The following is an 18,046-nucleotide window of genomic DNA, read 5'->3' as shown; positions in this document are numbered from 1 at the left end:
ATACTCATTATTTTTCTATATTTATGATATATTCACAATATTGTTTTTACAATGCTAAATTTAGCCTTTAGAGGCAAAAAAGAATATGTAAAAACTCAGGAAAATTAGGGTCAGGTGTCCTAATTTCTTTAAAGGTCTGGTAGTTATCATGGAGCTGCTGCTGCAGATAACAGTTTATTGGGAGATAGAACTAATTGAAAAAAAATTTACATTGGTTGTCACAATACCAGGAAATATTAACAGATTTTAGCATTTGCTTATAAATTGATTCAGATCCTTAGTGAAGTAACAAATACAGTTTTAAACAATTAAGACAACAGAGATTTCTTTGGAACAAATAGTATGAAATAATTCACGTGGGAAGACACACATTTCATGTAAGTATGCGATAATTTATTCAGAACTTCTTAAATAGACATTAACTGCCCACATAGGATTAAAACAATATAAAACTTGTCAGCCTGATGAATTCAAATCCTTTTTTTGCTCCCACAGATATTTTTTCCCCTGTAGACATCAATATAGAAATGTAAATAATGACTTTGCTATGAAACATACATTTATGTTTCATCTCCTGCAAACATCTTGAGGAAGAGAAGGTAAAATGGGTAGACTACCATACAATGGATGTTTATGGACTATAGTCTGCTTTGTCACAGACAAGCTTAGGATAAATCACGTAGTATATATGTGTGTATGTGAACTCAAATGTATATATTGTATCTGTCTCTTCGACAACACTCCAAAAATGCAGGGACAACAGATTCTACTTAGAGTGCCCACCAGTCCCTGTACTGAGTGGACCAGTATTGCCTGTCAAGTAGTCACAGTGTTTTCCTGAGAAAACATTGCTTGCTTTTCCTAATTAGCCATTACCAGGGGCTTTCTATATCTCTCTCAAGAGCTAGAACTGTAACATAAATGCTTTGCGAAGTGTTTGAACAAAATACTAGTTTTAGACTTGTGTAGCCAATATATATATACACATACATACATATATTTCTTTGTAGTTTAAATGCATTAGTTCATCAACCACTGTTTTCATAAAATTTTAGGGAATAATCTTCATTCTGGGAGGAGGAAGGGAGGGAGGAATCTCTCCTAATTTTTGTAAACTCAGCTTTGGGATTGGAAACAAAATATAACACTTGCAATAGTTTACATATCCATTATGGCATCAAAGAGGTAAACATATTTTGTTCCAAATCTAGCTATGCCAGTGGATCAGGAGTCTTTATTTAAAGTATTTAAGCTAATTTAGTAGGAAACACCACTGGTGTAGTGGTTTACTGCTTCATCATTCATCGGTCTGAATAAAGAGAACTACATAAAGTAAGTACAAATATCGTGCCTTAAAGGAAATACTCTCTTAAAGGGTGAAATGTACACTCTGTCTTCAAGGGCACTACCAACCTTTTCTCTTCCATCCTTTTCCTATTACAGTTCAGGAAACTTAATGTGGTCAGACAAAGGTTGACACACATATTGTTTGCATATCCACAATAAACCAGGTCAAAATTGGAATCAAAAACATAATCACCATGGAAGCTGACACAGAATTTCTTATTATTTCTCAAAGCATAATCATAATTTCTTGCATAATCTCAATGCAATTCTAATCCAAAACTTCATATTCTAGAATCTCGTCTTTTTAAGTTTTAACAAATTTTCCCTTTCCTCAGAAATAGTAAGTTCTTGTGCTGTAAATGATGCCTTGCATTTAGAGAAGTTTTTATATAAAAGAATTAAGACTGATTCCACTCTCCACAACCTAAAAGAACCCTGCAAATGTACATATCAAGTTTTGGTACTTGAGATCGTGAAGACCAAAAGTAAAATGTAGTTTATTTTCTCTCCCACAAGGCTTAAATTTTTACCTTTAGAAAGCAGCTCAGTAGTAAAAATGATGCTAGTTACCTCAACTGCTGAATTACAAATTCAGCTCCACATGCCAGCTGCTATTTTTTGAAGTTGTATGAAAATTTCACTCAACATTGTGTCAGTAACGAGGCCTCTCTCAGATGAATTGTCGTGCTGAATAACCATATTTGGTTTTCATTTTAGCAATACTTCCATGCTGGAGGCAGTGGGCTGAAAAAGAATTTCCTGGAAAAGAGCCCAGACCTACAGTCCTTGAAATATGCTTTGAGCCTTTACACAGAGACTACTGATGCCTTGATAAAGAAGTTTATAGACACTCAGACATCTCAAAGTAAGTGATCTGTAAGAGAGATATATGTCAAATTCCATTTTAAATGTTTTCAGTGATTGGTTATCAATCACATTTTCCAAACACTGTGGTATTTTAGAGTTTCTTGGCACAGATTTGCCCCTGTGATGTTATCCCCTGTCAATGACTATTGTCAATCAGCAGAAGTTATCTGAAGGCAGTGCATTTTTGTTTTTCTGTTTACGTGAAGAATAGGTCCCATAGTTCTATATGAACACTAAACAGCAGGGTTATTTATAGGAGTACTCCACATACAACCAGAGTTGTAAAGGCCATACCAGAATGTTTATCATAACTGCAGAAAGCAAATAATTCTATAGAGTACATTGGCAGCCCTAGATACTTTCAGACCTGAAGGATGTTAATTACTAATCACAAATAACAGCAAAAAGCATGTCCTATCCATTAACGTTTCATTTTGCAATTAATAAATTGTGATTCCATATTACAAAGCACACGAAATGCACACTGCTTCTAGCATGACATCTGTGCATTCAAAAGGAATAGATTTCTGTAGGCTAAAATACAGTATTATTTTCCTTTATGCATTTCAGAATTCAGATTCAAAACCATCCTGCTGAAAACATCACATTATTTCTTATGCTTATTTATCAAAATTCAAAATTTCATTGTTTTACCAAAAGCAAAGACAAATATGCAAGATTATAATATTAGGTGTACTTTGAATCTGGACATCAGCTTTTTCCTCATCTAGAATTTTGGTATAGTGCATAAAAATAAAACCTGAAACACAAATTCCTCCTCATTTAAAATATACATACACATCAATGATGTGTTTCAGAAGAGGACGTTCCATGGTTTCAGTAAGAGGGCAAGAGTTCATGGTTATACATTCAGCAAAGTTTCCTTCTATTTTCAAAAAGAAGCTATTTCTTAGTATTTTTCTTCTTGATCTAGGACAGTGTTTTCTACCTCCACAGTACATAAAGGAATTGGTTTTGTGTAGATAATGAGCATTATATTCCAAGTTGAAGGTTTCTTCATTCTAGAAACTGCAAATTTTTGCAGAATAGTAATCTCTGACAGATGTGTTTTGAATGTAGTGTGCATTTCTAAAAATGGCCTGTCTGCAACTTACTCTTTGGGGAGGAATACAGTTTTCTGCTTTAGAAAGAATTACCCTACTCCTGGAGCAGACAACCAGAAACATTATATTTAGACAGTTAAGCTAGAAATAGTTTGGGTTTACCTCTGAATACAGCATGTTACTCACAGTATAAAAAAGCATGAAACATTAGTTTTGTGTTTGCAGCTTGCCACAAGATTAAGAAGCCCAAAGAATGACTTCCCAGGCAGTTTCCATATTAGCCTGAGGATCTCTGTTAATGATTCATACTTTACAACTGAAAAACTTGCTATAGAACTTTATAAGGAATAGATTCTCTCCCCTCCCTCTCAGAGAAGATTAACAATATAGATTTGGGCAGAAATTATTAATAATTAATTTTGCTCTTTCTTATGCATACTTTCATTGTAGCTTCAGGATAAAAAATTATCCAGGTTGTAGTTATAAGTAGAGATCTTTTATAAATCTTGAACCACAACCATAAATTCCCTGATTTTCATCATGATTTCAGCCTGAGGTCTGTATTCATTCCTGTGCACACATCAGCATGCCTATATTTGCATACTATCAGAAGTTAGCCACTGGGAATGAAAGTTAAGGAAAAGTGACTCACAGCTTTTCAACATCCTTTAATGTCTCATTTAAAAGAGCTAAAAATCTAATCTAGTACAACATCCAGCATCACAACTGTAACTGTCATTAGCATTTAGTTAAAATGCTCCTATTTACAAGTAAAAATTTTCTCTGAAGTATAATTAGATTTACATCTGCCCTCGTATTTATGCGGGTATCCAGTCCATTATCAATAGACAGTTGGATGTAGTTACACTCAAAGCAACAGAAAGATTGCTTTAAATCTAAGGAAAGTAACATTTTGAATAATAACTACTATTTACCCTGGAAGTCACCTTTTAATTGAATTAAGTTATACCTTCACCTGTTAGACTACTTAATTTAAAGAACAACAAGATTAAAAGGAAATTTATGGCTGTGGTTTAGATTAATAACTAATCTAAAGTTATTAAAGTCTTAAATCTTCAGTAATTTCATAAACTATAGCCTGTGTGTGAATATTTACATCTGGTTACCACCAACACTAATTAGTTTTAGCAAGTTACATAAAAAGACAGCACCTCAAACACTGCAATGCCCTGAATTTACTTTCCTTTATTGCCCCTAATTTGCCCAAAGTAAATGCCCCTGTTGCATCTAAAATACCTACTTATTGGAAATACAGAAATTCTTTTTCTTATACATTTACAGCAGCTTAGTTCTTTATAAACCTCAATGTTGCTGTTATTGTAAGGTACATGACAGAGCATTCCATAGTGGCAGGACTGCAATATATTTTTAGCTTGACTTTGAAGAGTTTGTATAACTTACACAGAAAAATTAATACTCATCTAGTAACTTAGCTCGTACCACAGTCCCTACTTGTGTGTTCAAATGGCTGCAGAAATCACGGTTATTTCATATCAGCTTTTTTTTTTAACCTGATTTTTTCATTCTTACTCTGGACAATTGAAAGGTGAAAGAGGAATAAACACCTGAAAACAAGAAAATAAGCAGAATTAAATATATTTATCTAATGAGAATAAGTAACTGTAACAGTATGTCCCTATTTTCCTTGTGAAGCCCCCCACACAGGGAAGAAAATTACTTGTTCAACTTAGAAAACAGCAAACAGTTTAGGGCAAGCAGATAGATAACATCAGAATACAGAAAACAAAACTCATTTAGCAGCTCTTTTACATGAAAAAAATTAAGGTAGATGCTCCCATTGAATCATGAGATTAAGACTGGACCCCCTCTTACTTTCTAAACTCCTGAAGGAGCTTGGGTGTGGCTGGATCTTGTCTTAGTCTCAGACTTTGACATGATTTTTGTCTAAAGGATTGCAAGCATACCAGTTCAGCACAGAGGGGATTTTTACACACCCTTCATCTAACAGGAGTTTGTAGGTTTAAGGTGGATCTTACAGAGTCAACAGAAGTTTGCACAGTTGCTATAACAAATTATACACACATACAGAAAGAAACACATAGAATCATAGAATGGTTAGGGTTAGAAAGGACCATTAGATCATCTAGTTTCAAGCCCCCCTGCCATCGGCAGGGACACCTCACCCTAAACCGTATCACCCAAGGCTTCATCCAACCTGGCCTTGAACACTGCCAGGGATGGAGCATTCACAACCTCCCTGGGCAACCCATTCCAGTGCCTCACCACCCTAACAAGAAAGAATTTCTTTCTTATATCCAATCTAAACTTCTGCTGTTTAAGTTCAACCCGTTACCCCTTGTCCTATCACTACAGTCCCTAATGAAGAGTCCATCCCCAGCATTCCTATAGCCCCCCTTCAGATACTGGAAGTCTGCTATGAGGTCTCCATGCAGCCTCCTCCAGGCTGAACAGCCCCAACTTTCTCAGCCTGTCTTCATACGGGAGGTGCTCCAGTCCCCTGATCATCCTCGTGGCCTCCTCTGGACTTGTTCCAACAGTTCCATGTCCTTTTTATGTTGAGGACACCAGAACTGCACACATTACTCCAAGTGAGGTCTCATGAGAGCAGAGTAGAGGGGCAGGATCACCTCCTCTGACCTGCTGGTCACACTCCTTTTGATGCAGCCCGGGATACGGTTGGCTTTCTGGGCTGCAAGCACACACCGCCATCTCATGTTCATTTTCTCATTGACCAACACCCCCAAGTCCTTCTCCGCAGGGCTGCTCTGAATTCTCTTTTTGCCCAACCTGTAGCTGTGCCTGGGACTGCTCCGACCCAGGTGTAGGACCTTGCACTTGGCATGGTTAAACTTCATGATGTTGACATCAGCCCACCTCACAAGTGTGTCAAGGTCCCTCTGGCTGGCATTAATTCCCTCCAGCATATCAAATGAGAAAGATACATGTTAAAATTCTCCACGAGATCAGTGAAAGAGATCACACTCATATGTCAGTGTTTCTCAGCAGGTGAGGATCAAGTCCTGAGGAGTGGTGGACTTCAGCCCAGGTTCTGTCTTTTGGTGACAGTCCCAATGGTCCCACAATTATCACAACTTAGAGAGTCTGCAAGCTCTGAGGTTGTTGCGCTCAGAGGGAGATGCTAGTCACCGCCCACTGTGGCTCAGGAGAGCTCCAAGGGCCTCACTTTGGACCACTATTCATAGGGTATAATCTATGCAAAAGTTGAATATAATTGTGTGAATTAAATATAAAATAAATTTAAGGAAAGGATTTCTGACAATATATGTGTATGTATTCAATGAATTCTGACAATTTGGTCCTTTCAAAGCTTATTGCTTTTTAATAACTGCAAACAGTATAAAAGTCTTCGAAATACAAATAGGAGTTCTGTTTTCAGACTCCTGAGAACACATACTGATCTCTTCTGGCCACTGTTTAGACTGCTACATAGATACCAGCTTGCAGAAATTGAACATATTCTCTCCTCAGAGGTACGTAAGTTCTCACATTAGAAGGAGGATATCATACATTTCCGAGTTCTCTGGAACCTGAGCTGGAAAAGGTAACGAATCTAGATCCACAGCTAGCAACCAACTGCTGGTTTTGGTGACAAAGTCTAACCCTTATTTTTCTACTGAATTTTGCCTGAATTTCCAAAAAGTTCTAGCTTTGACTGTGCCCCCTTGTCTCAATTCTCTGTTCTCTCTGATGTACATGCTCTGAAAACTTAATCATACACTTAAGGCTCAACAGATCTATAAATTGGAGAAAAGGTAGGGCATGGGAAATTGACTTTGCTAACTGCAGAGATTTCTTTTTTTTAATTATTCAAGTCCTGTGAACTTTGCAAAACCAATCCAAGTTGCTGGAAATGCTCAAACACATCTTGGAAAAGTAAGAACACCTTCATATTGTCCTGAGGTATTTTGCAAAAAAAGTGAGTCCTCCTTACTTTTACATTGTGACTGTAGAGAGCTGTCCCTGCAAGCACCACTGAATCAGAATGGACACTGCACAGACTACAAACACCTTCCCAGTGAGTTCTTATAGAGTTCAATGAAATTGAACAAAAAAAATAAGAAAGGAGGGAAGAGGAAGAAAACAAAGAAAAGAAGAATCAAATAGAAAACAATAGACTACAATTGAACAATATAATAGAAAAGACTAAAAAAAGTATATTAGAGAAAATAATACAATATAAAACACTAAAATACAATAGAAAATACTAGAAAATTTTATAACAAACACTAGAATACAATAGCAAACAGTAGCAAAGAATAAAACCAATAGCAAATAGAAAAGACTAGAAAAGAATAGTAGAGCAAAGAATAGCATGTATTACATACAATAGGAAGTAGAAAACACTAGAAAATAGTATAGCAAATAATCAAATGCAATGGCAGACAACTGAATACAATAGAATACAATGGAATAAAATAGGATGTAACAGAGTGCAATAGACAGTAGAAAATAGTATAGCAAACAATAGAATACAACAGAATAAAATAGAAAAAACTGAAAATACTATAGCAAACAATATAATGCAATAGAATACAACATAAAATAGAAAAAATCTAGAAAATAGTAAACACTAGAATGCAATAGCAACCAATACAACAAGATGCAGCAGGATGCAGTAGATGATAGAAAATACTAGAAAATAGTATAACAAAGAATAGCAAATAGAATACGACAAACACCAGAATTCAGTAGAATACAGCAACAGGATTCAGTAGAGTACAACAGAAAATAGAAAAGCCTAGAAAATGGCATAGCAACTAATAGCAAAGAAGGGAACACAAGGGAAAACAGTATAGCAAAGAATAGAATGCAACAGCAAAGAACAGCAAACAGGATACAATAGAAAATACTAGAAAATGGTATAGCAAACAAGAGCAAGGAATAGCAAACTAGAGAATACAATAAAATAAAATCAAAAGAGTAGAAAAGAAATTAAAAAATTATAGTAGAATAGAAAAGGAGAATACCAAAGAACGCCAAAGAAAAATGAAAAGAGTAGAAACAGGTAAAATAGAAAAAAAAATAAAAAGAAAAGAATAGAATAAAAAAGAAATTAAGAAATTAAAAAGAACAGAAAATCAAATATTTTGATCTTTCATCCAATAACAATTTCAGCTTTCATTTACAAGAATAGCTTCTTCCATAGTTGAAGAATAGTAAAAACATTTCATTATTCTTCTCTTTTGCTATTAGGTGACTGCTGCATAAAAAGAATCCTTGTTTTTTAGGCAAGCCTGTACTAGCTATCTCTCTCTGACATACAGTTTGCTACTGTCTTTTATTCTTTAGATTGTGAGAAACAGACCCTCAAGTAAAGCCTCCTCCAGATTCAAGGATTTTACTTTAAACTACCAGCAGAGAGATATGATGAATATGAAAAGCTCTTAAAGCAGTTTCAGTAGAAAGAATTGCTACCATAAGATAGAAAATAGATAAATTGATGTTCATAACATGAAATTATATGTTAACCTAGGATTACACAATCATTTTCAGAATGTACCATAGTCACAAAGCTGATAAAAGACAGAGTTTGTTTGGCTGTCTGCAGGGATAGATTTTTTTTCAGTACTAGGTATTTGTGTCCTTTTTTTTTTATATATCATCAAATTACTGTTTTTTCATGGCTGCTACCAAGTTTTGCCAATCTGAACGGTAAATGGGAGACATTTCTGTACTCAGTATGTTCAGTTTATCCTATGCACTCTGTTTCCCTGTGAGTTAGATGTTGCAAATTCCTGGTTCTTCTGTTCAGCTTCTCCGTTAAAGCTTTTTAATCAGAACAAAAGATTAATGACTTAAAGTTACAGTATGCTCAACTCAGACTTCATAGCCAAAGATGGCTACATGTAGAATCAAAAGCATCATTCATAAAAAGGTCCATTACCTAAAAAAAATTAAAAAACAACACAAACACACACAAACCAAACTGTTCAGGTTGAATTCCATGTATTTTTGCCACAATTTTAAAAGGTGAAATTTCACAGTTCAAAGAACAAGACAGAGAAATGTTCTAGAAGCCCCATTCCCTACACTCTTTGATTTACTTTATGTCATCAGAAAGCCAATGAGAATAACTTAAAAATCAATATATCCTATATGATATTGGAGTACTAGCCCAGATAAGCTGCCTTTTGAATTTTAGATATCTAAAATCTCCAAATGCGCACTTACAATAAGATGGGTTGTACATGCAAACACAGTTTGACAAAATCACCAATGTTTTCATTTCTAGATGCAACCACACCTAATGACAATAACAAAGTTCCAGGTTAAATGGGTTTTTTTTATTTTCCTGAGGCACTTTACATAGACATTTGCAATTGCCAGGTACTTTTGTGGCAAAATCAGTTACGAATCTGTAACTGATTCCCACATAGATGTGAAATCTATGTCAGAACCTTCTGTTTCTGACAGAAAAAACCTCTCACCTTCTTTCCCTGTCTGTTCCTCTTGATGTATTAGAAAGTTCCTCTTGACGTATTAGAAAGCTAAGTGTGCTAATCTACTAATTACTATTTCAGGTCAAACCAATAAGAATTCAGTGGGTGAGATATCTATACAGGTGGATATCTCTACACATCCTGGAACTGGTGAGCATAAAGTCACTGTTAAAGGTAAGTTTAAAATAGTTAATTTCAAAGAGAAAGCAATAACAAAGTCCAGAACTCCCAAGCACTATATCCTAAGTAAAACACACCAATAATGAAACAATAGATGGTGTTACAGTACTTGTAAAGCTGTAAGTACACTTCAGGTGATTAGGTGATTACTTTTTTTCTTGCTTAACAACAGCAGAAGTTAGGATTATACAGGTAAATACTGTCCAAGCTTCTCTGCTTAGACAGTTAAAACTTATTATACAAAGTTATGGAGTTACAAGTTCACTGTTGCTAAATTGCACTTCTGAATTGCTTGAATGTAAGCCAATTTTCAAAATCCTGTAGCAAAGCTGGATGGTGAATGATTACACCAAGACTTAAAAAGTTCAATTTTCAACAACATGCCTTTATTCTGCACAACTGCAATTCCAGATGAAGTCCAGTATTATTTAGATCAGCATAAGCTCATTTTTTTTAATTACAGTGATGGTAGCAGAAAAAAGCCTTTTCACATAAAGCATTTGTAAAATACATGTTTATATTTGCTACTCTTGTAACTGCAAATATTCAGACATCTTACCTGGCAGAGAACAAACAAAGCTTCTCTGAGGCTTGCTAGGTATTGATATCCTATAGGAAAGCTCGCCAGTCACCTTTCATTACCTACACAAAGTAATGCTGGATAAATAATTTGAGTTTTTCCAATGGAATTTTATTCAGCTTAATTTCTTTTGTTTCTTTACAGTTGTAGCAATTAATAATCTAAATTGGCAAACAACAGCTATGTTCCGGCCATTTGTGGAAGTTTGCATGTTGGGTCCTAACCTAAGTGACAAGAAAAGAAAACATGGAACCAAGACAAAGAGCAACACTTGGTCTCCAAAATACAATGAAACTTTCCAATTGTAAGTGGGTTTTATCTGTTAATTGCGTATTTTTTGTGAATTTTCATAGAATTTCTTGCCGTGAAACCAGCAAGAACATAGAAGACATCCTAAGGCCATTAAACACATCAGAGTCCATAGATACAGACACAACTTCAAAATTATGTAGTCATTTATACCTTTGTTTTATATGAAGATGGGTTGCAACCACTAAGTTTTTCAACTTACAGAAGCTGGGTAAAATGTGCAATTCATTTTGATTCAAAGATGTGGTTATGATAGTTGTAGAACTAATTGAACATTTTAGGTATGTTCTAGGGAAATTAACAGTGTTTATTTCAGATATTGAGGGAATGAAGAATACTCTATTTCTGTTCAGGTCAGGGGGAATAGAGAATGCATCATCAGTAGCATCTGCAAGGTTAGCTGTTTAGAAGGTTTAAAACTAAATTATATTCTGTTGCAACAAAAAAAAATGGAACTACAAAAGTTAAACTGCCACTATCAGTCACTTCAATTCTCACAAGCTTTTAGGAGTAAGCTCATTTCTTAGGTGAATTAAACTGAACTCCTTGTTCTAAGCTCATATTTTTAATCCCTGCAGCATTCTGAGTAACGAAGATAAGCCAGGAGCCTACGAACTTCACCTCTCAGTGAAAGATTACTGCTTTGCTAGGGAAGATCGCATTATAGGAATGACAGTTATTCAGCTGCAAAATGTAGCAGAGAAAGGTAGCTGTGCATCTTGGTACCCTTTGTTGAGAAACATCTCTGTAGATGAAACTGGGTTAACAATTCTTAGAATACTTTCTCAGAGGACCAATGATGAAGTTGCTAAAGAATTTGTAAGACTTAAATCAGAAACAAGATCTCCTGAAGAAACGGCTTAAAATACCCAAGTAATGCAAGACTGTCACCGCCAAGAGCATAGATACAATGCTGTTGTCAGAATAGTGCATGCATGAGTAATTCTGTGGGAATGTTTAACTATGTTTTCAGTGTTTGCCAGTACTTATGTACTATATTTGCAAGATATATCAAAGAGCTGTATGTCTTTTATACATATTTTGGTCTTTGGTAAAGTAATTGTTCCAATGAAGTGCCAAAACTAAGATTAAGGGTAAAACATTTCATCCTATGTTTTTAAACGTTGATTTCACCTCATGACAATTCCTTTATTTTTTAAACACTTCTTAATTAATAAATAATTAGCTTTTAAAATTGATTAATAGGTTGTTAAACTTCTGTGTTGCTTATTCTAAATTAAGTTACCTCCCTTACTATTATTTAAAATAGATGTACCTAGCTTTCTTCACACCATCATTTTATGCAAGCCTAATTTTAGGTCTCTTACTGATAACTTTTTCTATCAATCAGTCATTACTACAGATGCAGTTACGTATAGAAAGTGTTTGTAATTTTATAATTACCAATATAAAGTAATGACTTTTGCATAAAAACTGAAAAAGGATGGAAATATTTTATGCTAATCTTTTTCCAACCTTTCATAAGTATCACTGTGAAGAAATGCTGTTAAAGCAAGTTCTGAAGGAGCTGTGCTTATCCGAGTTTGTTACTGATGTTTGATATCTTGAGATAACTTTGTTCTTTAAAACTGCCAAGGTAATATCATATTTGCATTAAAAGAGTAAGTCAGTGTCTGTAGAAAAAGACTGCTATACAGTACATGTGCTTTTAAGAAATCATTTTTTAAATGATTTGGTACTGTACAAGGGTTAGTCGTTTGGAATATGTAATGCTGGTTTGTGGTTTGTTTCTAGAAATTGTGTATGAAAAGATGCTGTTAGCATTTTCACTCAGAGTTAGTGACCTTGCTGTATATACTTAGCTGTAACATCATGTAAAAGCTTTTTCTTTTTTCTTTTTTTTTTAGAGAAGTTAAACAGTTTCTACTTATGCAGCATTACTCTGTATTGCACTAAAGCAAACTCCATGCCCTGTAAATATATTTAGTGAGAAACTGTAAAATAAAGAATGAAGAAACTGCTTTCTAGTTTTGTCATTCGATATTACTGGGTACCTGTCAGTTTTACATGCACGTGAAGGCCATGCAGTGGAGTTGCAATAGAGCTTTATAGTGTATCAAAGAACAATTTACAGTGGCTAGCATTTAGCTCTTTTGTAAGAGTAAGATTTGATATGTCAGTGTCCTAAAAAAACTGTGTATATATATACACCTACCCCATTTATCAATGTTTGTAATAATACAAATTTATGTTTGCCATTGGCTTTGGTTACAAGTGTTTCTGATAACACAGGCTGGAGTTTTCAGCTTTGCTTGGGGAGGATCAGGTTTGGGGGGAGGGTAGAGAACAACAGAAAAAACAAAAGGAAGGGAGGATATACAGCTACTATATTGATGCCAGTCTTTCAAAAATGCAGTGATTCCACATAGATAAATCAGCTTCTTTCTGGGGTATCCTTTTGGAAGATATTAACCGAGACATCTTTCAACAGCCTCAGTACTTTTGCTTGAATAGTAGAAGTTATTTAAATTGGCCATAAGTATACGTAGACATTTAGAGAAGATCTGCACAGCCCTTAGTTGAGTGAGTTCACAGTGCTTCACTAGTATCATAGCAGGATGGATGGGACCCAAGTCATCTTATTATTGTACATCCTGCTGATAGTTTTGCATTGCAAAATAAGTATTTTAGGGCAGAGAGAGAATTTGATGGCTACATTTTTCTAACTCATTAACTTCAGAAAATCATTTCTCCCTGTGAAAAGTTAAATAAAAATGTTAAGTCTCAGGGAATTAAATACATAATTATAAGAAAAAGTCAATATTAGCAGACATTCGAAACCTTAATCAACTTACCTAGAATAATTTTATTTTGTCTGATCCCAAATTCAAATGCCACATCCATGAAGAGGACAGCACTTGAACTGGACTTTAACCTTTTCATATGGAACTCTGAACTCAAGAATCTGCTGAAATACCAATGGAAACATCTATGAGACAAACTTTATCTCTTTTGGGGTGTTAAATTTGCATCAAAACAACAAACACACAGGCATTGGGCCATCACCAAGAGGCTCAACAGGTCTCAGCAACAACCTATGAAAATGTTTTTCAAATTATTTTCTCCCTCTTTGCTGTCATCTATAATCTTTTCGGTGCAAGTAAATCCGGACTTCCCGAAGAGTTCAATCTCCTCACGGCACCGATGTGCCATCACTGAAAAATCCCTCAAGACTTCTTTTACTGGATTGCAAATTATTGCTAAAAGTTTGTCTTCACCCTGGAAGAATCAAGAGATCCTAAATAAGGAATTCAAGAAATGCATGTTCATGTGCAATGACACCATCTGCCTTAATAATCACTCCAGCTATATTCCCCATACATGTGTTTTAGCATATCCATAACTACTATTTCCTTTTGCTTCTTCACAGGCATTTTCATTTTAAACGAGATCCTTTACACAAGCTTGCCTAATACCAGTATTCCACACTTAAGAGGAAGGTTAATTACAAGAAGCTTTATAAGTTATTACATGTGATTCCCCTATGAATTAACCAATTTACACAACTTATTCACTTCAGTTAATAGATTTGTTGGCCACTATAAATCTCATCTTAGAAGATGAATTGATTTATTTTACTATCATTATTTCCAGAAGAGAACACATCAGAAGGCAGGAATTTGTTCTCAATGAAGGTAATGGGAGATTCGTCCAATGGCTGCACTTCAGTCATTTCATTCAAGCTTTGCAATTTAGCTTGAGTTACTGTAACCAGTGAGGATATGGTTTTCTGGTTCACAGGTTCAATGGAACTTTGAAAGTCATTACAAGATGGACTTAATCAGAAATAAGTGTCAGAAGGAAGTTAAACTCTTAAGTGTTGGATTTGATTAGATCAACACCTTACACCTTGTAAAGGCTGTTTGCAGCACTAGTAGAGGTTTACATATGAGAAGGGAATTAAGGTGCAAACGGCTACCCTATAATCACAGAATAACTTTGGTGGAAAGGGATCTCTGGAGACCATCTGGACCACCTCAGTATGGACCAATGAAAACAGGCTGTTACCACAGGAAACTACAATACCAAATGTACCTTCCAGTTTTGCATCTTCAGATACGTGCAATTAGAACAACAGACTAAGAGAAGTCTAAGAAATAGCTCTATCATAGCTGTGACATACAGGAAACAGTATATATAAACAGTAGCCATGGCTACACAGCTAACTTGAAGTTGAGTGGGCCTCTAACAAAATTAGCATAATTTTCTTTTAATAGTGAAAATGACAAAATGCGTACAGGGTCTCTGTATAAAGATCTTTCATTATGAAAACAAGATGTAACAAAATTAGAAAGTAGTTGAGTTTGTAGTTTTAATCATTACAGTTAATGTGAATCAAGAATATAATTATTGTTTTGGTTTTAATGTTTCCACTAATTCACAGCTGTCCAAAGGCAGCTGTAAATGGCACATCTAATATTTAACACTTGCTACTTTATGGTAAGCAAGAGAATGCACAGCATTTGCTTGTAGAGACCTTTCATCCTTTCTGCATACTCTTTGCCCTCTGTGCTTAAATGCATGCTGATTTGTAACCAGAAAGTTACTGCATTAATGTGCTTAAAACAAAAACTTATGTCCAAGTTCTTTCTTATCCAAATTAAGAAAGAACTGTTACATAGAATCATAGAATAGTTAGGGTTGGAAAGGACCTTAACATCATCGACTTCCAACCCCCCTGCCATGGGCAGGGACACCTCACACTAAACCATACCACCCAAGGCTTCATCCACCCTGGCCTTGAACACTGCCAGGGATGGAGCATTCACAACCTCACTGGGAAACCCATTCCAGTACCTCACCACCCTAACAGTAAAGAATTTCTTCCTTATATCCAATCTAAACCTCTGCTGTTTAAGTTTCAACCCGTTACCCCTTGTCCTGTCACTACAGTACATACCAAATGTGCACAAAGGAGAATAAAATCTGGATATTTTAAACTTTAGATTTTGGTAGATGATAATCCAGCATATTTAAAATAAGCAGTATTTTCCCTGCGCAAGAGAAATCTTGCTTGAACATTTGGACTCAACATTAACAAGTCTCTCAGCCATTTATATCCACTGTACATACAGTACAACTCCATCTGAAAAATTATCCTGCCAGTTACTATGGAGGACATGCCAGCTAATGTCAAATAAGAAAGAGTAACTTCAACTCCGAGATTATCAACAGCAATAATTGAGAAGCTTATAGAATAAAAATAATAAAACAATTTTTTGATTGTTTATTTTACTATTTTTCATGGACATTCTGATGCTAATGACTTTAAAAATCAAGTTTGTAGGCAAGTACTGAAAAGAGAAGAATAATTTACCATTACTACATTAATCTGAATTAAATAACCATTTCTTACAAATCCCTGGAAAACTATAGAGCTGAACAAAACCATGGAAAATTAATAAATTAATTTCAGCTGGCAAACAAAATTAATGTAAATGGATTCAGTGTTATTTGTAAAACACAGCTGGGCAAGTGTTGGAAAGAATTCAGTTATTTACACATGCTTATTTTGATGGTATGTTTATACCATTTCTGTTTGCCTTGAGGCATCACATATAGGAGATTGACTTGTCCTATCAAAAATTCATAGAAATGAATTTTCAGGAAACAAAAGCTGAATTATTTTAGAAATTATAATCAAGAGATGGCAGACAAACGTTAGACTGTGACTAATGAGCAGAACTGGGATATTTTAAGAAGATTTAACTGGAGGTGTTTAATCAAAGAAAAATTAAAGCATGTATCTGGAAAATATCCATTTCTCTTTTGTCTGCTGCTCCCAGTGAATGCATACACACAGTACAGAGTATAAATCAATTTATAAATTATGAATTTATAAAACCTAATTTGAGAACAAACCCAATCAAAAATGAAATAAAAATGTCTATTCAAAACAGATTCTATAGCTGAAAATGAGCTTACCTCAAGAAACTTGAAACACTGCAGCAATTAAAGCTGAAAGCCTTCCCCATGAATTTAGCTTATCACTAAAGAACATGAAATAACAAGTGGGCATACTGTAAACTTTGTAGTGAAAGGCATTAAAATGTCATCTATTTGTTTTCAACTAAAACAATACAAGGTGATCAGAAATGTTAATCCAAGGAAGGAAGAGAAATCCACTGTTTGTTTAATATTTTTCCCATTGTTTATTTCTGCTTCAGTACCGACAGTACAGTAGTGGACTATGGTACAGTCCAAGGATCCAATCTGCATTGACCTGGGGTCTCATACAAGTTAACACCTCTTTCTCTAGTTTTTCCAAACAGTATTAGGAGTTCTAGGCAAAGAGCATACCCAGAAAGCACTGTGGGCCATAGAACCAGCCTACTGAGCTGTCAATTCACAGCTCTGGTCTCTAAATTGGATGTATGCTGTTGTTTGTCTGCATAAAGACTAGATAAAGCATTCTTATATTGGTAAGCTCAACCGATTTTATGGGAGATATAACAGAGCACACTCAGGCAAAAATCAGAGATCTGTCTTCACTTGCCTAGATATAGAAGAGCTTGCTGACAGTAATTGCTCTTGGCTCAGTGCAGTTCCTCTGATAGTAAGGCAGCTCTAACTCAAATTCCTTTGAAGTCTAAGAGGCCCCACACATTTTGCACAATGTTTACCCATTGAAGGCTGAAGTTTTTTGCATGGCAGTTAACTGCAATGTGAGTTAAGCCTCCAGGCCTGAGGCCATGACTCTGAGAAAACAAATGTCACTTACTGACTAGGAGAACCAAAAAAAAATGGAAAGGAATTGCAAAAATACGCACTGAGCAGTAGAACACTAATGGAAAACTACAGTGCAGTGAATACACTCTTGTCTCCCAGACTTCCCTGAGAAGCACACAAACAATGCCTGCTAGATTTTAGTTTACAACACATGGCAGTTGTTTGTAGAAACACTGTCTGTAAAAACCACACAGAGTTTATATGCATAACACAGCAGTTGTGCATATAAACTACTCCATACAAGTGAAACAGCTTCACTGTTATGTTTTAGAATTCTTAGTGACCAAAATATTAACACTGGAAAGATACACAAAAAGAAACAGAAATGCAAACCATGAGCTTGAAAGTGACACAGGATGGGTGCTTTAAATGAACTACTGTGATCATCATTCTTGGAGTAGAATAAATGACCCTGAAAGGCAAGGATATAATTGCTAAGAGAGAAGAATCTCAACGGGGTGGCAGGGAGACTGCATTACAGGTGG

General features: G+C 35.3%; 1 protein-coding gene across 2 annotated transcripts in view; it reads left to right on the top strand.

Moving 5' to 3' along the window:
- The window catches only part of UNC13C (unc-13 homolog C), a 147,300-nt gene extending 134,507 nt beyond the window's left edge, over positions 1 to 12,793 (top strand). For both annotated transcript variants that reach the window (XM_031046129.2, XM_031046130.2), the window contains 4 exons: positions 2,065 to 2,212; positions 9,824 to 9,916; positions 10,647 to 10,806; positions 11,390 to 12,793. In XM_031046129.2, coding sequence (XP_030901989.1) covers positions 2,065 to 2,212; positions 9,824 to 9,916; positions 10,647 to 10,806; positions 11,390 to 11,675 — 687 coding nt within the window. In that variant the 3' untranslated portion in view covers positions 11,676 to 12,793. The remainder of the gene's footprint in view (positions 1 to 2,064; positions 2,213 to 9,823; positions 9,917 to 10,646; positions 10,807 to 11,389) is intronic.
- Positions 12,794 to 18,046: the final 5,253 nt, after the last annotated feature.

This window comes from Melopsittacus undulatus, chromosome 9 (assembly GCF_012275295.1).
Source record: "Melopsittacus undulatus isolate bMelUnd1 chromosome 9, bMelUnd1.mat.Z, whole genome shotgun sequence".
Taxonomy (NCBI): domain Eukaryota; kingdom Metazoa; phylum Chordata; class Aves; order Psittaciformes; family Psittaculidae; genus Melopsittacus; species Melopsittacus undulatus.
Note: the sequence above shows the minus strand (reverse complement) of the source record. Positions and strands in the feature narration are given on the sequence as shown.